The sequence below is a fragment of the Sinohyriopsis cumingii genome, unplaced genomic scaffold (genome assembly GCF_028554795.1).
Source record: "Sinohyriopsis cumingii isolate HCF-2022 unplaced genomic scaffold, ASM2855479v2 utg000198l, whole genome shotgun sequence".
In the NCBI taxonomy this organism is placed as follows: Eukaryota; Metazoa; Mollusca; class Bivalvia; order Unionida; family Unionidae; genus Sinohyriopsis; species Sinohyriopsis cumingii.
The window spans coordinates 1090881-1113416 of record NW_028315875.1 but is presented as its reverse complement, the minus strand read 5'-3'; the positions used below and the strand labels follow the sequence as shown (position 1 = coordinate 1113416).

The following is a 22536-nucleotide window of genomic DNA, read 5'->3' as shown; positions in this document are numbered from 1 at the left end:
GCTTGCCAGTCCGACTTGACAGTTTTACATGTATACACTTTCCTATCCAGAGCTTGCCATCAGACTTGACAATTTTACATGTATACACAGTCCTATCCAGAGCTTCCAGTCAAACTTGACAGTTTTACATGCATACACAGTCCTATCTAGAGCTTCCCAGTTAGACTTGACAGTTTTACATGCATACACAATCCTATCCTGAGCGTCCCAGTTAGACTTAGTTTTACATGCATATACAGTCCTATCCAGAGCTTGCCAGTCAGACTTGGCAGTTTTACATGCATACACAGTCCTATCTAGAGCTTCCCAGTTAGATTTAGTTTTGCATGCATACACAGCACTATCCAGAGCTTGTCTTTTAGACTATGCATTTTTACACACATACATAGCTATTTCTAGGGATAGTCTTTGCCAGTTGGGCTGAGCAGTTTTATGCACATATGCAGCACTATCCAGAGCTTGCCAGTTAGGCTTACCAGGTTTGCTTACATACACAGTCCTATCCAGAGCTTGCCAGTTAGACTAAGCAATTCTACACACATACACAGCCATTTCCAAGGATAATCTTTCCCAGTCAAACTTAGCAGTTTTACCCATATCCAGAGCTACTTTTTGCCAGTTAGGCTTGGCAGATCAAAGCAGTTGAGAGACACATGATCACATTGCATAAAACAGGATACCATCTTATAAATAGCAGTCTATTAAATGGCCTGTTGTCCATCTTCCATTGTCCAATGTTCATCCATCCGTCCATCTGTTAGCACAAGTTTGTTGTCACTGCTCTTCCTTAGCTACTTGGAGGATTGCTATGAAACTATACACCTATTTTCATTCAATGGTCTAGCTGGTTTTAAAAGGAAATGGTATTGCTCAGGCAGACAATATGACTGCCACAGCAGATATTTTGAAATTATTATCGCTACTCTATATGAATATGGTCATATCAACTGGAGCTTTCATTAAAATATGTCTTATGAATACTAGCTGGTCTAAAATGAAAATGGTACTGATCTAATGTTCAGTATGGCCACCATGGCATCCATCTTGAAAACTGCCAAAGCACACAATCACATGGACATGAAATAAAAAAGACCATAGAAAACACTGCCATGGCAGCTGTCTTGAAAATAATATTGCTACTCATCGTGAATAGATGGTCATATCAATTGAGTTTACAATAAAACATGTCTTATGGCATCTAGATGGTCATAAATGAAAATGGTGCTGATCTGATGTCCGTTATAGCTACCATAACAGCCCTCATGAAAACAGTGTTGTTACTATTCATCCTGAATGGAAAGCCATATTGACCAGGGATTTTCACTAGAAGACTTCTTTTGATGAACCATTGGCCCTCAATGAAAATGGTTCCATTTGGACATCCATGCTGCCATGCTGACATCCAATGTAGACACCACAAAGGCCATGTTGAAATGTTGAATGGTCATATCAGTATGGGGTTTGCAGGTAAAGTGTTTTTAAAATTTCTGCTTGGTCCTGAATAAAATTGTGCTGATCTGACATCTGATGTTGAAAATTTTTGTTTTCTCAATTCCTCCTTAGAGGAATTCATATTGGTACCTGGTTTTCACCTGACTTTTTATACTGCTGTCTAGTTGGTCCTAAATAAAAGAAGGTGCCAATCAGACATTCAGTATGGACACCTCAGAAGCCAGAATGAAAATCCTGCTATTGCTACCTGTCCTGAATGGAAACTCATATCAGCATTAGGTTTTCACCTGAAAACTTCTTGTAATGTATTGTTGGTCTTAAATTAAAACTGCTGATCTGATAACCAATTTGGCCACTACAGTGGCGATCCTGAAAGTCTCATCACCACTCCTCCTTGATAGAAAGACATATAAACATTGGTTTGTCACCAGAAGACTTATTATGATGTTGGTGTTACTGTAGTACTCAATGAAAATTGGGCAGATCTGAAATCCAATATGGTCACCATAGCAGCCATATTGAAAATATTTGATATTGTTAGGCCTCCTGAATAGAAAGTCATGTCAACATGGAGAATTCAGCACAAGACTCGTTATGATATTAAGTTGGCCAGAATGAAAATGGTGCCAATATGGGGTGATATAATTATTCATGTTATATGTGTAGATGTAACTTACAGAAGGAGCTTTTAACATTTTCTGAACCATAGCATAATATTGGTTTTACCATAGCATCAAATGTTTTAATAGCATCTTCATAATTAAAATACCCAGATTTCACTTGTAATAAAAAAAAGATAGCAGATTTAATACCCTTTGCTGTTCAATTTTCTGGCCTTTGTCTAAGATAATTTGGGTGTACACACATGACCTATTTATTTGCAAATTGAAACTGTACCAATATATGCCCCTTTTAAAAAGACACTTCATAATTTCTTAAAGGTCCTCATCAGAAAAACACCATAAATTTATCTTATCCAAGATAACCACCACTCAGATGGTGTTCTAAGAGCATTTTGTTTGATTTGTGTTGTTGCAATGCTATTGCTGTATCGGCGCAGTTAACTGCATCATCAACAAATAATAGGACTAGAAGATAGGGGTGTTTTATGATATAAAAATATCTTCACAAGTTTGTCTCAGCAACCTGTTCTCATCAGTAATAAAGATAGAAATCAGTATTGATTCAAAACACAACCTTGTCTTGACCTCATTATATAATATTTTTAAAATTTGGTTAAATATTTGCTTGGCTTTATCCATGACTGTAGGAAATAGAGTATAACAAATTTAAAATTGTTCAGAATTCATATATTTTAAAGCAAAATACTCCCACAGTCTAATATGTTTGATTTTGTTAAACCTTTAGATAAATCTACATACAAACAGTGAAACGTCCCACCTCTTTTATATATTTAAAAACACAACAGCAGATCCATTTTGTGCTTCGTCAGTAATGCAGTTTTTAGTTAATTCCTATATGCACTTGTTTAAAATAGTGGTAGAAGGCATACACACAAGATTAATTAATGATACACCCCAAAAATTAAATTGTTTAATCGAGAAAAATCTGCTGATTGTTAAAACAACACGTGTTATCCTCAGTTGCTTAAGCACAACATGCCAAACTTTTTGAATACCTTTTTTCTGTTTTTGACAAAGTCTTTTAATGTTAAACAAAATTATTATATAGTACATGTATTTAGACAGGTACAAACAATATACCCAAACAAGTCATGATCAGTTAATAACACTGATGTATTTAGACTAGCACTAAGATTATACCCAACAAGTCGTGATCAGTTAATATCACTGAAGCATTTAGACTAGCACTAAGATTATACCCAACAAGTCGTGATCAGTTAATAACACTGAAGTATTTAGACTGGCACAAACAGTGTACCCAACAAGTCATGATAAGTTAATAACACTGAAGTATTTAGACTAGCACTAAGATTATACCCAACAAGTCGTGATCAGTTAATAACACTGAAGAATTTAGACTGGCACTAAGATTATACCCAAACAAGTCATGATCAGTTAATAACACTGATGTATTTAGACTAGCACTAAGATTATACCCAACAAGTCGTGATCAGTTAATATCACTGAAGTATTTAGACTAGCACTAAGATTATACCCAACAAGTCATGATCAGTTAATAACACTGAAGTATTTAGACTGGCACAAACATTGTACCCAAACAAGTCATGATCAGTTAATAACACTGAAGAATTTAGACTGGCACTAAGATTATACCCAAACAAGTCATGATCAGTTAATAACACTGACATATTTAGACTGGCACTAAGATTATACCCAACAAGTCATGATCAGTTAATAACACTGAAGTATTTAGACTAGCACTAAGATTATACCCAACAAGTCATGATCATTTAATAACACTGACGTATTTAGACTGGCACTAAGATTATACCCAAACAAGTCATGATCAGTTAATAACACTGACGTATTTAGTACCCAAACAAGTCATGATCAGTTAATAACACTGACATATTTAGACTGGCGCTAAGATTATACCCAACAAGTCATGATCAGTTAATAACACTGAAGTATTTAGACTAGCACTAAGATTATACCCAAACAAGTCATGATCAGTTAATAACACTGACGTATTTAGACTGGCACTAAGATTATACCCAACAAGTCATGATCAGTTAATAACACTGACGTATTTAGACTGGCACTAAGATTATGCCCAACAAGTCATGATCAGTTAATAACACTGACGTATTTAGACTGGCACTAAGATTATACCCAACAAGTCATGATCATTTAATAACACTGACGTATTTAGACTGGCACTAAGATTATACCCAACAAGTCATGATCAGTTAACACATTAACCCCTGGAGGTTTTTGTTGTTTTCACTTGAAGTTCGAGTAGGAAACATATTTTGAAAGCTATTTCTGAATACGTCTGAAAACACCAAATTCCAGGTGATCTTTCAATAACATGCTGCCTAGTTGTGTTAGTAACATCGTTTTTCATTGGCTATTTGGCTCGTGCATGAGCAGAAGGGTAAAAGTTGGAGTCCTTTTTTTTTTGCTAATCAAACCCATTATTTTTGTATCGAGACCACTCTTTATTCCAAATGCCCATCTTATCCTACTTTTGCAAAGGTTCATCTGTCTGTTTGCATTTCATACCAATTTGCCTTAGATCTGAGACCAAAAAGTCTAAAATCCAAACACAAAATCAGATTCCGACCACAGGTGAATTTTGGATAGAACAAAATCGGGTCAAATAAATAAGGTTTTTCCCTCTGTATTTTGTAGTGCAACTAGAAATTCCAGATTATTTGGTATCATTGTAGAGCTACGTCTGTCTACCTTTCTATAATACCATCCACTGTAGTGTATCATACATGACCATGACGATACAGAGCTTGGCAGTAATCTGCTACCTCTTGCCACATTAACTCATCACCAGGGGTTAATGTGTTAATAACACTGACATATTTAGGCTGGCACAAACAGTATACCCAACATATGATTAATTAATGAGATTAAAGTTGATGATTTCACAGGTTACATTAATATGATTTCTTGTTATAAGGTAGATACTCATCAATTTCATTTTAATATTAAGTTTTCTATGAAAAATGGATCTTTTGACAAACCGTGAGTGTACATCTCCATTACCATATTTACCATAATATACTACCATGATGTAATAAGTACACAGACCCCTATTTGGTCTAAACTACATACATGTGACAGAACCAGGACATCAGACAGGTAGATTCACAAATACTGATCAGTGCCTATAATCTAAACTAGGTAATCTAAACCAGGTAATTTTTACTGATATAAATTTTACAATTTTTGAGAGGGTTGGAAAAAAACATTGCATCTTTTGCTATAATGTATATTCTTTTCATACTGTAATGAAAGTTTTGAAAATGAATCAGATTCTAATGGAAAATGTTAAAATAATAATAAATTGATAGTATCATTGTATTGCGAATTAAATGAAAATTGGAGAGTTGTGTATCTTATAGTTAGTTCACCTGTCTCGAATATTGTAATTTTGTTGTAACTTTCAACTAATCAGGCCTGTTAGCTCATTACATCTTACTCTGAGGGTTAAATTGATCTAAAATTTTACAAAATCTGATTCTGCATGTGTTTTTATTCAGCACGGTAATGTTGACAGAGACAATGCATATAGTATGTGTATATCAATGAAAGGAACAAAGCTTCATCTTTGTGTGCTTGTTTTGATAATCCTTAACCTTACACAATTTGCCAAGGTAATTCTTTAAGCATACGGTGTCAATATCATACTAATAGTGATAAATAAATTCATTAGTAATAATAATTTGCACAAATCAGAAATTATAAAAATGCTTTAAGTTCATGGCATATGATTTTATTATGTTTAATATAAGAAGATATTATTAACATTTAACTGCTGTCAACAACATGAATTTATATTGCTTTTATCCTAGTTTGTTATTTTTTTCTGAAGATTTACTGTAAGGATTTTTTTTATATGAATTATTTCTTTGAACTTACCAGGCAAATTATGGCAAAAATTAGTTTTTGTAATTAAATAGTACTAGATCTGTTGTTTTGTATTTATATCTGTGAAATATAGTTAGGTAAATTTAGAAATGAAATCATATTTTTTACAAGATATTCAGTGTATTTATGTGTGAGTGTATTCAAGCTTGTCTTTTATATCCATCTTTGTAAGTAAGATTGTTCTCTGTCTTTAGAAACAAACTGAAACACAAGCTGTGGCAAGGCCCAAATCACCTGCAGTCGAGAATGATGATTGTGATCAGGAGGAAATTTATGATGATGCCCTTTCTAAGGTATCATTTTTTTCTGTAAACCTCATTATTCTCCTTTGATCTATCATAATGGGCATTTTTTAACTAGTTGTTCTTACTTTTTCATTTGTGTCTTTATTGTTGATAATGTGTATTCATTTATTTTTGTGTACCAATTTCCTTGTTTGTGAAAAGTTACATTTTCATCAGTACTTAAATTAGTGGATTGCAGAAGAGACCTTGTTTTTTCCAATATGACGTGTTCATATCTTTCTCTGCCTGATCACTGAGATAACTAGGTATGTGCAACACACCCATGATTAACTCCCTTGAATGACCCAACTATGCTGTAACAGGGCACATGTAGGAACTATATTCAGGAAAAGACAGGTATAATGTAGCATTGTACAATTACTGCTAGTACTGCATGTTGCTGTTGCTACTGATACCATTATTATTATTATTATTATTATTATTATTATTATCATTATTATTATTATTATTATTATTATTATTTGAGTTGCTAATTTAATTTCAGTTAGTCAAAACAAAATTTTGAAATATATTTAATAAATACTAATTTTGATGGAAATTTGTACAAAAAATTTAAGACCATAATTATAATAGATGAAAAAGACTAACTTTAGAATAGTTCAGGCAGAAGAATTATTGTTTGAAGTGTGAGAATTTTTATTTTATTTTTTATTTCTGAATTTCTAAAGGTATTGTAAATTTTTGTTCAATATCACATATACTTGCTTAAAAACCTGGTCCAACTTCTAACAGCATAGACCGTGATCTGCCATCACATAATGTGCCAGCAGATCAGGATGAATATTGTTTGTTCTACTGATTACTCATAACAATGAGTGTGTGCATAATGTGTAATTCACAATGTTCTTGTCCACCCTTTCAGGACCAGATGTTTTCATAAATTGATTATATTTAGTTCACCTGGTCATAAAGGCAAATTGAGCTATGATATGGTCCTGTATTTGTCTTGTATCTTCCCTAATATATTGTGTGCCATTCACCATCCAATTACAGTTGCTGCTAGCAACTTATAAAATAGTAGGCAACAGAATTTGACCAAATTTGAAAGAAAGCATATTGACATGAAGCTCTTTTGTTTTGTTTGAATGATGCTGATCCACCATCAAATATGGCCACTGTTACTAAAAATAGAAGACCTTATAAATGACTGCTTCTCAAAAACTGCTCACTGCAATGTGACCAAATTTGACAGAAAGCATTCTGGCATGATGTTCTTTTTGAATGACGCTGATCCAACAGTCTGGAGGATAATGACACTCACAAGTACAAAAAATTTAGATTAACATAGTGATTGTGTAGCTGAGCAGTGGGAAGCTTCCAATGATTATTCAGTCATTGAAAGCATTTTACAAACTGCATTTGATGAAGTTGTACAAAAGAGGGCACAGTTTTCAGTTATTTGTAATGTCTTTGCAGTTACGTGCAATTCCAATGCATACAACATACTGCCATTATCATAGTCATTGTGATACAGCAGGTACATTTAGTGGGAGATGACCCACTTGGCATCTTTTTCCTTTAACTGTATGGATGGTACAACCATTACTTAGATCTCATTTTGTACAGATTGAAAGAAAAAACAAGTCTTGGTACTGATTTGGTGTTTTTTGTCCTTATGAAATTAGAATTAAGCAATTGAAAATGCCACTAGAACAGACCACAGCCTTTGTATGGTTGAGTAATATCAAACAAGATTTTCATCAGCTTTCATGCTGTAGGTTAGGTGATAATCTTCGATTTGTGAGATCCTAAACGACTGTTGGATTCTATATGTATATGGATTGCATTGTATTAATCAGATCCCTAAAATCTCTGAGGAATAATGTGCTTGCATGTAAGTAATTATTTTTAATGATCCCAATGTGTTTTGAAGAATGGTGGGGAATGTGTTACAACCGTCTTGAGTCTCTACTCTTATAATAAGTAACAGAAAAGAGTGAAAGACAACAAGCTTTGTAAAATTTAACAAATAATTTATTTCCCAAGACTTATAGACACAAGTCCTAATAATAAAAAGTCCTGAATAAAACTCAGCTCAAGTCTGGAAGAGATCCAAAACTGAAAGCGATGACATGTCTGTGATTGCTATTAAAGCGTTGATGTGTCAACAGTCTTTTGTTGAATCACAGAAATATAATTCCGGGTTTTAATTCAGTATAAATTCCAGTGAATGCTTTAATCCAAGAATTTTATCTGAGCACTTTTGTATTTCCAGAGAAGATAATCACTTGAATTCAATAATTTGAAGAAAATAAATTTCCGCCCAAACTGATAACAACATAAATACAACTCAAGATTGCTAGATGTTAAAGGACGAATGACCAGATCCTCACAATCACAAGATTATATAGTTCTCTACTTGACCTCATGTCACAGTTAGCATTTTCTTTATTAAAAAAAAGTTACCTAATGGAAAATAACCTTCTAGAATGATCTGATGAGCCTTGTTTTTTTACAACACAGTAACCTGTAAAATTCACATAGGAATCTCCAAAACCCGATCCTGATAGTAAGCTCATACACATAGAGAATAATTTAGCTATATTCGTTGTTCACAAAATGAAATTAAAACAACATCAATCAGGTAAAGCTGAAATGAACTCAGTTTTGGACAAGGTCAAGTCCAGTATACATTGTTACATTACAATAGCATGTAATGAAATAAAAAAAATTTAAAACTAGCAAGCAAACAATTAAATGAAATATACATAACACAATGTGCATGCTTATGCTTGTAGTTGTGCATTGGAAGGGTAGCAATAATTGGGACAAGCATGGGGATTATGCTGTTTTGTTGCTAACATCTTGATGTAAATTGTGATATTCTTTTTTATAGCCACAGGATCCACTCATTGGACATAAATGGTTCAAAGATGTAGAAAGACAACAAGCTAACTCGATGGTTAAAGCAAAGAAAATGGTAAGAACATGAATAATATTACTGTCGAAATTTTGCTAATGATATACTGTAAATGTTTATGGAGAGGATTGCTAATTATGTTGTTGTTGTTGTAGGGTTTAATGCCATTTTTCAGCACACGATAGGCTATACATGGCGGCCACTATTAATGGTGGAGGAAGAACCCGGGAAAACCCTGGAAAGAACCACCGACCCACAAGAAGCTACTGGCAAGCTTTCTCACATACCCACATTGGCTGAATCCGAGACTCGAACCCACGTAGACAGAGGTGAGATGGCAGTGATCCGTAATGGATAGCGCTTTAGACCACTCGGCCACTCGAGGCAAATTATATACTGTACAGTGTATATGGAGATCATTTATATCATACAGTAAAACCTATCATGAAAGATCACCCCCTTCTGCCATAAAGATATGGTCTCTCAAGACAAGTGGTCTCATAACAGGTCATAATATAAAATCAATAAATCTGTGCATTGAAAATATGGTCTCTCAAGACAGGTGGCCTCACATAGCAGTGGTGTTTCAAGACAGATTTTGCTGTATGCTGTACAGTACATACAGAGAGGATTGCTAATTCTATACTGTACTGTGTATATGGAGAACATTGATATCATATACTGTACAGTGTATATGGGAAGGATTGATATTATATACTGTACAGTTTAGAGACTATGACAAGAAGGGCTACTGAGGTGTAGTTCAGTAGTAGGAGCTGTGGACTAAAGGGCTACTGTCAGAGTGTAGTTCAGTGGTAGGTGCTATAACAAGGGGTTACTTAGGTGTAGTTCAGTGGTTAGAGCTATGACATCAAGAGCTGCTTAGGTGTAGTTCATTTGTAAGATCTATGATAAAGGGCTACTTAAATGTAGTTCAGTGGTAGGAGCAATGACAATGGGCTACTGAGCTGTAGTTCAGTATTAAGAGCTATTACATGAAGGGCTACTGAGGTGCAGTTCAGTGGTAGGAGCTTTAAACTAAAGGGCTAATGAGGTGTAGAGGTGTAGTTCAATGGTAGTTACTATAACAGAAAGGGCTACTGTGTTGTATTTCAGTGGTAAGAGCTATAACATGAGGGTTACTTAGGTGTAGTTCTGTGGTAAGTTCTGTGAGAAAGGGCTACTGAGTTGTATTTCAGTGGTAAGAGCTGTAACTTAAAGGGTTACTTAGGTGTAGTTCCATGGTAAATTCTATGAGAAAGGGCTACTGTGTTGTATTTCAGTGGCAAGAGCTATAACATGAGGGTTACTTAGGTGTAGTTCCGTGGTAAGTTCTGTGAGAAAGGGCTACTGAGTTGTATTTCAGTGGTAAGAGCTGTAACTTAAAGGGCTACTTGGGTGTAGTTCAGTGGTAAGAGCTATGACAATGGGCTACTGAGCTGTAGTTCAGTATTAAGAGCTATTACATGAAGGGCTACTGAGGTGCAGTTCAGTGGTAAGAGGTATGACATAAAGGGCAAATATCAACATAGAAGTCATGTGATACAAGTAGGTATTGATTTGTGCATACAAAATGGGACCCTCTGGCAACCCGTATACACAAATAGTCCTTTGAAACAGGTATTTGCTGTACAATAGTAGACTTGAACATTTGTGTATATATTCTGACCCAAAGATGTCAATATGTCACATTTTGGTTTGGTTTTGGATTTTGAGTGACTTCCATGGACATATTTCTAATAAAAATAAAACAAATTTTGTTTTATTTTGAAATAATCTTTCCAGGATGGAGCTTACATGGTTAGAACAAGCAGTGGTAAAGAAACAGATCAGCCTTACTCACTGGTCGTCCTGTACAAAGATCATGTATATAACCTAAAGATACGGCACAAAAAGGATGGGAGGTACGCTCTTGGAGAAGAAAAGAGTGATGAACTTGTAAGTATTTTATGGTTACACACTGCATCCCTGTTAAATTCCTACCACATAATTGCATATCTTGGATATTTACATAAAATTTCCATGTATAAATCATTTGCTGCTTATTTTTGGAATTTAATGGCTTTGTATAATACTATTTGCAAATCCTATATATTTGTACAGTGGACATGTATAACTGTTGTTCACATTTTGCATTTAAGACACTGAAGTGCATCAAATACACTTCTATTCAAAGAGACACACCTTGAAAATTAATTAAAAAGTCACACCTTTTTGTTTATCCATTCAGAGATAAACATATTTTTGTATACTGTAGGCCTTGTACTTTGTGAAATGCTTGACAGCTTCAAACAACTCTCCTGGTAGTTTTGAGGAGTGTTATACACTCTCCTGAAATTATTTCAATATTAAAGTCACCACCTTTTTACAGGAACATTCCATTGTTGAAATGTGACCAGTTGAGCTGAATGGCCTTTTATCATTGTTAGCAGATGGTATTTTTGTGTTTAAGTGCAAAGGAATAGCCATAGCTGTTAAAGTAAATGTCAGCGAAGTAAAATTGCACATTAAAAAAAAAGACACTGGCTTGATATGATGATGCCATTAAATGAGCCAAATTGTTAGGAATAATGATAAGTTTCATCACTACACAAAATTAAATAACATTTTAATGACTTTCCTGCCACTAAAATATTTACAAAACGTCAACATTTACAGCATAAGATATTATATATCAAAATGGCAGAATCTCTAAATGTATCAGTACTTGTGAAAGGCAACTGCCATGAAATCTGCAACAGAAATTGAGACATTTTCGTTCATGTAGAAAACATTTGGAAATCTTTGTTTTTGAACAATAAGATGGAGGGGGGTCAATGAATCACTCTCCTGGAAGCAATGCAAGGAGTGTGACGTCACATGAGAGCATTTGCACTACTCAAAACACAAGCCCTGTTACGTGGGTTGGTGGTTCTTCCCAGGGTTTTCCCGGGTTCTTCCTCCACCATTAATACTGGCCACCATGCATAGCCTATTGTGTGCTGAAAAATGGCGTTAAACCCAACAATAACAACAACAAGCCCTGATACAGTTGGAATGACTGAAGCAGACTCCAATTTTCCTTTTAATTTGGTCCCAGCCATAGTGACTATCGAAATCAGTAGTGTCTGTAATTAATACTGATTTGAGTTTGTTAATTATAAATATCAAAAAGTCTTTACTTAGTAAGATATATTGAAATGATGCAGTGAATAACAAACTACACGTAATCAAACCAACTCTTGGTGACTGAGCTCCTTCCTACAGAACCATAAAAAGGGACAAAGGGGGGTCATTGCAAAAATAAGAGTTTGTTATATATAACCCACTCCTACATTTTAAAGGTCACTGGCTACATATATTGTACAAATATCTGATATTATTATAGTCATAAAAAATGCATTTGTTATTTATGCTCACCAAAAAAAATGTTTAATAAGACCTAAAAATCTGGTTTTCTAAATGACAAAATTATTTGTGAGTCTCCATTAACAATCGATAGTTTCTGTGTGCAAAATACGGATATGACACACATTTATCCCTTCATTCAACCTAGCCATTCAAGTGTTTAATTTCACCACATAATGCAGATGTAAAATATTAATGTTGAAAATAATCATAATACTTTTTGAATGTGCATAGTGTAGACTTTGATTAAACTCTTTCTTTGGCATTATTATAACCAATATGAACTCAAAAGGATTTTTTAAAAAGAAATATGACGTATTACTCTGAGACATTTATCATTTAAAGGTGTTCAAACCTGTAGAATCATATATATATATATATATATATATATATATATATATATATATATATATATATATATATATATATATATATACCTTATTTATCCTATATATTAGGACACAATAAAATAATTATTTTTTTCCTGTCCAAGAACTTATGGTGAAACTTTTTCATCAAGGTATCTGTCTCAAGACTTAAAAAACGAAATATTTTTGTGTTGAATTTGTGCCTCCCCCACTGCACAGTACAATAAAATAGAGAAACAAAACACTTATTTGAAAATAAAATGAAAGAAACTAACCTTGCATTGTTAACATTTATTCCTTCTTTATTCATCATGCAAAATTTTTTAAAGAAAATATATATTCGCAAACTCCATATAATTAGCGGATGCCGGCTGGTGTATATATCCTTATTGTAGTGTGTATCCCTTATGTCAGATAACAAAATCGCAATTGAGATGGGAATATCACCCGATTGCTTGAAGGCACCTGTCATTCATGCATGATTTGTAATAAGGTGCAAAATGACAAAGAATTTATCATATGAAGGTTAACTATGCGACAGTTTCTTGCAAATAAAAATCATTATTTGAAAATACATTCACAGTGAGTGCAAATAATAATCTTTTACTAGTATGGGTTACAAAAGTATTTTTAATGCAAGTTATTGCTGTATATACTATTTAGCCTGCGACCATCAATGCCCATTTGTATCAATTATGATTACATATTGTAAACATTTAGAAGCCCGGTTGATGAATAAACACAACTGACAACAAGAAGTAAACTCATTGCTTAAACTTACCAACAGAATATCAAATACATTGGTTATTTTATTACAAAGCAAGCCAACCCTGGAAACTGACTTTGGATTCTTTTAAGTGTGCTGATTTTTTTTTAAATGAAGTTGACCGACATAACAAAGCCAACTTTGGTTCCTTTGGATTCTTTTAAGTGTGCTGATTTCTTTTTTTTACAAAGTCGGCCAACATAGGGAAGCCATCATTGATTACTTTTTACCTGTATTAATGAGAATTTTGAAAATAAATTGAAACAATGAACAGTTTTGAAAGCGGTCACAATCTAGTGTGTCTTGAATGTACATCGATATGAGGCTGAACAGTAAATTAGTTTCCAATAGTTTTATCTACATGTACCATATCCAGAGTTTATAGTGTTGTTTTTTTTGACAACAAGAAGCATATACTTTCGTCTTGTGGGGATAAATTTATGTCATTTCCAGTTGGTGTCCTGTATTGGTGGAAAATCATAGCTATGGAGAAGTAACATCTTTGTGTACTTTTACTTGATAATTTTTTAATTCTTTTTGTGCGAGTATAACACACATCTGAGTGCATTTCTTGCTATGACCTCTTCACCATGAAACACTTCATCTCCAAATTGCATGTGAACATTACTACAATGTTCAACACATCAAGGAACTTTTTGATACAGTAAACTTGATTTGCATCCTAAATTTCTTGAAAGAAGTAAACATCAGTTCTAATATGTATTGTGGTATCACCGAGTAATTTTATGTAATGTGTACTGTCATTCATCCCAAGTCACATTTTTATCAAATTATTCATTGACATACACACCATTTACATTTCCTGTTGATTTGGAAGCTTGATATATTACCCTCGCCATCTCATCATTTTGTTTTTAATTGTTTAATTTTATTATCAGTGGTCAATAATGAAGCTTTCATCAGCTATAAATAATCTTGAATATAACCTTTTCTGTAGCGTTAAATAGCCTTGCAGTGCTGATGTGCCATAAACCACAATTAGTTAATCAATCTCTAATATTTCCTAATGCTGTTCCAAACATTATGCACAATTCACCTGTCCATTAGTCCATCTAGCTGTATACATGTATATTGAGTAAATTAGTGGTTTATGTATATAGTTCACCTGTCCATCAATCCATCTAGATATATGCAAATATATTGAGTGAATTAGTGATTTCAGTTCATGGTTCACATCGTTCCATATAAATTATATTGTGCTGTCTCTTACATTTTACACCACATGCATGGAATTTATCTCAATCCCAAATGATCTGTGACATTATGTAAGTTCTTTAATTATACAGTAATGGAGGCTTGGCATAATTTGTGTTTTGAGAAACACCTTGATATTTTTTTCATTTTTTTTGTCTATGTTTTTCAGACTTTCAAAGATGTCCCAGATTTGATTCAACATCATACTAAACATGCTGTGATGCTGGTCAACAACAAGGAGAATAAGCAGTATGAGACCATCCTGACTGTATGCCCTTGAATATGAACAGAATTAACTCCCTTGCTACAAAATCGACATGACTTTGCTTTAATGTGAAGCAATGGCAGGGAATACTGTTGTGTGTTTCTTGATGATGTTTAAATTTACATTTAAGTATTTAACATCATCATTGCTCAAGGAAGATCATTATTATGGTGGATGATTTGTATCTTTACAAAACATGTATATATTCTTGTAATGTCCATGACATTGATATATACAAAACTGCTAAGAATAGCATTGTACTCATATTTTGCTTCTTTTGTCAAAATAACCTAAACAGAGTTTTCTGTTTGCAGAAATATTTAAGATCTGTGTAGCAGAGCTTTTATAATCGAAACTCTTGTGGGGACACCAGACAATTTCAGATGATAGGAACTTTGGCTGATTATGAACTATCTTACAAAGTTCAGTCAGTAAATGTATATAATATTAGTTCAGATAAACAAATTTTTTTTTTAATTGCGGTTTGGTTTACTGTGGCTTGCCAGGGGTTGAATTTAACATGAATCTCTTGGTAGCCAGGAGGACTAGTTATGCTTGATGTCGTTTAGGCACGTGGAACTAGTACGTTTTTAGTGCAAGAGGTATTAACTTGCATCCTTGAAATTTTCTGAATGCTTTTGAATTGTTTTCAAAATGTTCAGAGCATAATTAAATACAAATGGCTATCAAAGTTTCCAGATGACAGAATGGCAAGCCAAATTATCAAATGTACCAACTTTTTGGTTCACTGACTAATGCTGATTTTGAGTCCTGCAGCTTCACTGTATATAATATTGTTGAATATTAACCACCATCTTTTAATCAAGATGACAGTTTGATTCTTGTCTTTTATAAAAGAATGTAAGTGTTAAGATATTTGGACTGGACACTCAGTTTGATAGAAGCATATGGAATATTCTCTGAAATAGATTCACAAGTCATATGCATAAAAGACTCTATTATGTGTATAAATATGAAATGAATGCTGGGTACATTAGTTTAGCTTATGAAGTGGTACATTTTTGAAGAATTTATGTTTTTGAAAATGAACATTCTTTTTTTGGAATGATTTATATTTTTAAACAGCTGAGGATCAGAGCAATTGAAAATCTCTTGAAAATGAGGTTAGTCTGCATTTTCTTTCACTATTCATTGATAAATATTTATTTCCAAGTAAGGGTCATTACGTATAAAACTATGGTAAAAAGACCCTGCCACTAATTATCCATACAATTATAAGTAAATAAATCTTTAAAAATTTATCAGATTTGCACAGGGTGAAGATACAGGCTCCTTTTCAAATTCACATAAAGGTGATTTTAGTAATTGAATATGTTCAGTAGGTCCAGCAACATTAATTTCCCAATAGATTTCTTTGCAAGTCATATACGACTCTGGTTAGATTTAACAAAAGAGCTAGCATATTCAGACAATGTTTTACTTTGTATCAATAGCTAAAGTATTTTCACCAAATATAATATTATTTGTCATTTATTTTAAATTGTAAGATTAATAAGTCCTCTCTAGCTGTCTAATGTAAGCTTCAAGATTTTGTTTTATAGTGTTGAAGATAAGAACCTATCCAGTCATAGATACAGAAAACAAAATTGTATACTCGGTTGTCTCTAGCCTGTTTTAGGAGCCTGCAGTCTGCCCTCTCTGGGGTGCATCCTACCATTCTTGGGAGTTGCCCTGTCTTAAATCTCAACAGTTTAATACATTGGAGCATCATTAATCTCTATTTTTCACTAGCAGCACTGATATTCTTTTATAAATGTATCAGTGCAGTACATAAAGACATCCTTGGTCATTGAGAGGGTTCATTTGTAAGAGACTTTACAATGCTTAAAATGCCCTGACAGGCAGTCAACATCCTGCCCCGTCTAGTGGTCTAAGCTTGACAGGCAACCAGCACCTTGCCTAGTCAAGTGGTCTGGGGGACAACACTGGCACTAATCTCACTTGTGAAGAGTGCTTTATTTATATAAAAAATGTCATGACCTATGATATCAGACCGGCATCTTGCAACTGGCAATGTGTATATATGTGCCACATGTTCCGCATGGTAAATTTGAAGATTTTCTGTGAAACTTTTCTTTGATATCGTTGATGGATGTAATGGTAGCAGGTCATATCTCAATTTCCATCTGAGACACACACTATTCTAAAGAGCATTGTTCAGTTGGTCCAAGACCAGTTTTCATTTAGATTTTATGTTGTTATTTATATTTCTAACCTTGTTGTGCAGTTGACTGTTATTGTTTAAAAATGCCTAAATATCATTCAAGACATTCCATGCTAAATTTAAAAAGACTTTCTGCATCAATGATGACACCAGAAAAATACATTGGACATGACGTCAAAAGAAAAGCAAGTTTACAACGTCACCAAAACAAAATTACAACTTTTTCTTAAATATTTAGTCATGTCATTTCAGTTTTGTATATGATTTGTGATTTTCAGATTTGCTTGCATATATATATATATATATATATATATATATATATATATATATATATATATATATATATAAGAAAATTATATTAATATAAGGGGATAATTTGCGGACATGGTTTTAAAAAAAGCAAAACTGTAATGATATAATCAGAAGCAAAAAGTGCAGTGGTTTACATTGACTTTGGAAGTAAACTAATAACTAGGATTTAAAACTATAAAACAACATGAAGATAATATCATGCCTAATGATTATCAAATTATGCAGTGTAGTATAGTGTCTAGTTTCAATTTCTTTCTTGTTTATAAGTGTTGTTTACAAATTCTAAACAAATGTTCTTTTCCAGGAACATTACATGCATGTTAATAACAACTTAAGAACATTTAATTTATTGAAATGAAATCCTTATTCTCAATTGTTATTTATACTAAATTGGTATTGGACCATTGTTAAGTGATGTAAGAGTCTATATTCTGTTAACATATTGTATCTATATTGTTAAAAAAATAGTGTGATAATTTTTATTTCTGCTACCTAACCCATAAACCAGTTGTGCCTATCTTCTAGCAAGCATGTAAGCCAGGTGTACCTATCTTCTAGGAAGCATGTAAGCCAGTTGAGCCTATCATCTAGTTAACCTATACGCCAGGTATACCTATCTTCTAGCAATCATGTAAACCAGGTGTACCTTTCTTCTAGGAAACATGTAAGCCAGTTGAGCCTATCATCTAGTTAACCTGTATGCCAGACATACCTATCTTCTAGCAAGCATGTAAGCCAGTTGAGCATATCCTCTAGGTAACCTGCATGCCAGGAATACCTGCCTTCTAGCAAACTTTTAAGCCAGGTGTACCTATCTTCTAGCAAGCATATAAGCCAAGTGTACCTTTCTTCTGGCAAGCATGAAAGCCATGTGTGTCTATATTATAGCAAGCCTCTAAACTGGTTGTACCTTTTTTCTAGCAAGCATATAAGCCAGGTGTACCTTTCCTCTAGCAAGCATGAAAGCCATATGTGTCTATATTATAACAAGGCTCTAAACCAGTTGTACCTTTTTGTAGCAGGCATGTAAGCCAAGTGTGCCTATCTTCAGGCAAGCCTGCAATCAAGGTGTGCACATTTTCTAGCAAGCTTGTAAGCCAGGTGTGCCTCTCTCTTTGTAAGCCTGTAAGCCAGGTGGGCCTGTGTTCTAAGGCAGTTGTGCCTATCTTCTAGCAATCCTGTTAATCAGATATGCCTATCTTTTTTAGCTAGATTGTAACACAGTTATGCCTTTTGTCCAGATAGCCTGTTAGCCAATTGAAGCTATCTAGCAAGCATGTGAGTCATATGTGCCTATCTTCTAGCAGGTCTGTAAGCTAGTTGTGCCTGTCGTTTAATTAGCCTGTAAGCTAGTTGTGCCTGTCTTTTAATTAACCTGTAAGCTAGTTATGCAGTCTGATGATCTGTTGTCATTTCTGTAATATAAACACTGTAAATAGTGCTTTTGTTTTCTTCTTGACCCAACTCCTGTTGATAAACAGCTTAGAGGATGGTCATTAGACTTGATTTACATTCCCATTTTGGGCCAAAATTGGTTATACTGACATTCGGTATGGCTGTTTTGGTGTCACTGTGTTCTACTTCATGAGCCAACAGATTTTTGTGAAACTTGACATGCTTGTTAATCCTAATGTATAGCTTTTCCTACATGATAATTGTGCCTTTTTGCATGTAATATGGCTAGAAGAATTGCCATCTTGCATGGATTAAGGATTAATGCTTTCATTTGCAGGTCAAAACTGGCATTTAAAGGCATGTACAAGAGTTCTCACAAAAGGACCTGCAAAACAAATTTTTCGGGGGTTTATCTGCAGGACATTTTATGAGACACAAGTGCAATGCTTTGGATGTCTGTTTTGACATTCACTATAATGGTGAATGTACTGGAAGCCATTTAGAACATCATTGTAATACTCATATTTACTTTGTAAGCATTGTATATGGAGAAATTTTCAGTCCAATTGTCATAAGAGTTACTGGTACATAGAATTGACTAAGAGTACATGACCGATTCTACCACTGAATCACTCTGGGGCAGCTTCTGTGGTGTGTCCTTGGGCAAGGCACTGTACTTGTATTACCACTGGACTAAAAGGCCATAATGAATTGCTGAGCTGTAAAACAATAGACCATACCATTTTCTAATTTTACATTATTATTTGGGTGACAAATTATGATAATATAGAAAAATTTATGAAAATTTAGTGCTACAGCTCTTTTTTCTTAATATGTCATCAAAATACCTAAAAAATAAAACCATGGCCTTGTTTTTTCACTGGCAAGAAGAAAATGTCCTGACAAAAATATTTGTCAATTGGGAGAGTGGCTACCCTATATATAGAACATGTGAGTGAAAATTAGATTGCATGTTGTAATACTAGTTATGGGTATAGCCTTACATAATACACCTATTATCTTTTTGCTTATATGTTACATGAGAATAATGTACTGTGTATACTTGTTTATAAGAGGATTCCAACTGCAAACTGCACAGACCCAGATCTGTCACATAATGTGCTAGCAGATCAGGATCTCTGCAGTTTATGAGGAGTAATCAATGGAACAGATGACATAAACCCTGATCTGCAGGCTCATTATGATACAGCAGATTGGATCTTTGTTGTTTGCAGTTTTACTCAACTTATAAGCAAGTCTACGTGGTACTAGAAGCTGTAAAATAAAATAAGACGCTTGCCCATTCATTTATGAGGCATGTAAAATGTATAAATATATCCTCATATATCTAGCCATTGACAGTATTAATATGATAGGCATAACTCAATTTATTTACCATTTTATCTTTAGAATGTTTTATATGTTAAAATTGTTGGATTAATGGTAATTTTACTTCCTGAAATAAAACTTGCATCATCTCCATCAGGTGCATCTTGCATGTTGCCACAGCTGCAGCTATAATCTCTCAACAACAATAATTTTACATCTGGATAAGCAATTGAAATTTGTATTAAATTTTCTTCTAATAATTCATTAGGTAATAGATTCTTCCTATCATTGACTGATCTTTGAGGTGAAATTTTCAAAACATAACAAAATTTTAATTTCAAAATTTTCACCACTGAAACAAAAAAACAACAAAATAAAATTTACAAAATTTGTCTTGCTGTACCTTTTTTTACTCACCATAATTAAACTAATTTAGATACCAATTTTGGCCCCTTTTGACTTTGGAGGATGCTTGTTATAGATGCTTTTCATTGGATTTCAAATTTGAAGGCACTAGCTTTTGAAAGTTTACAATGAATGATGACAATTTTGAGTTATGACATGCAGGGAAGTATTCTAGTTGTATTCTAATATTCTGTCTGCAACGAAATAAAGATTAAATGACTATCACTGTGTTGTGATCTTTTCTTTTGGACTGCAACTTGTACCTTATTATTCAGCTACACTGTGCCATTAATGGTCACTGTGATTAACATTCAGATCATTTACATTAATGTACATGGTAACTTACATGTAGATTTAGTTCAAATTGTATAGCAAAAGTAATGAATAAAGAAACTGAAGGAACTGAGGACTAGACATCTTAAACTGGTAAACTTTCAGAATCTATTGGAAAAGTATGTTTGTCATGATTCACTTACCAGCACAATATGAACAATATGTTTATGATGATTTAAGTACCAGCACAATATGAACAATATGTTTATAATGATTTACTTACCAGCACAATATGAATAATCTCATGGTTTACTTACCAGCACAATATGAATAATGTCATGGTTTACTTACCAGCACAACATGAACAATATGTTTATCATGGTTTACTTATCAGCACAATATGAACAATATGTTTATCATAGTTTACTTACCAGCACAATAGGAACAATATGTTTATCATGGTTTACTTACCAGCACAATAGGAACAATATGTTTATCATGATTTACTTACCAGCACAATATGAACAATATGTTTATCATGATTTACTTACCAGCACAATAAGAACAATATGTTTATCATGGTTTACTTACCAGCACAATAGGAACAGTATGTTTATCATGGTTTACTTACCAGCACAATAGGAACAATATGTTTATCATGATTTACTTACCAGCACAATATGAACAATATGTTTGTCATGGTTTACTTACCAGCACAATAAGAACAATATGTTTATCATGGTTTACTTACCAGCACAATATGAACAATATGTTTGTCATGGTTTACTTACCAGCACAATATGAACAATATGTTTATCATGGTTTACTTACCAGCACAATATGAACAATATGTTTATCATGGTTTACTTACCAGCACAATATGAACAATATTTTTATCATGGTTTACTTACCAGCACAATATGAACAATATGTTTATCATGATTTACTTACCAGCACAATATGAATAATGTCATGTTTTACTTACCAGCACAATAGGAACAATATGTTTATCATGGTTTACTTACCAGCACAATATGAACAATATGTTTATCATGATTTACTTACCAGCACAATATGTTTATCATGATTTATTTACCAGCACAATATGAATAATGTCATGGTTTACTTACCAGCACAATATGAACAATATGTTTATCATGATTTACTTACCAGCACAATATGAACAATGTTTATCATGATTTACTTACCAGCACAATATGAACAATATGTTTATCATGATTTACTTACCAGCACAATATGAATAATGTCATGGTTTACTTACCAGCACAATATGAACAATAAGTTTATCATGGTTTACGTACCAGCACAATATGAATAATGTCATGGTTTACTTACCAGCACAATATGAACAATATGTTTATCATGGTTTATGTATCAGCACAATATGAATAATGTCAGATAAAAAGATGCAGATAAAAAGTGAATCTGACATTCTCTCTTTAGATTCC

At 33.5% G+C, this 22536-nt stretch overlaps 1 protein-coding gene across 11 annotated transcripts in view; it reads left to right on the top strand.

Moving 5' to 3' along the window:
* The window catches only part of LOC149774564 (uncharacterized), a 156053-nt gene extending 135037 nt beyond the window's left edge, over window positions 1-21016 (top strand). For all 11 annotated transcript variants that reach the window (XM_089945086.1, XM_089945085.1, XM_089945084.1 and 8 more), the window contains 4 exons: window positions 6197-6295; window positions 9144-9227; window positions 10953-11105; window positions 15073-21016. In XM_089945086.1, the coding sequence (XP_089801212.1) occupies window positions 6197-6295; window positions 9144-9227; window positions 10953-11105; window positions 15073-15183 (447 nt within the window). In that variant the 3' untranslated portion in view covers window positions 15184-21016. The remainder of the gene's footprint in view (window positions 1-6196; window positions 6296-9143; window positions 9228-10952; window positions 11106-15072) is intronic.
* Window positions 21017-22536: the final 1520 nt, after the last annotated feature.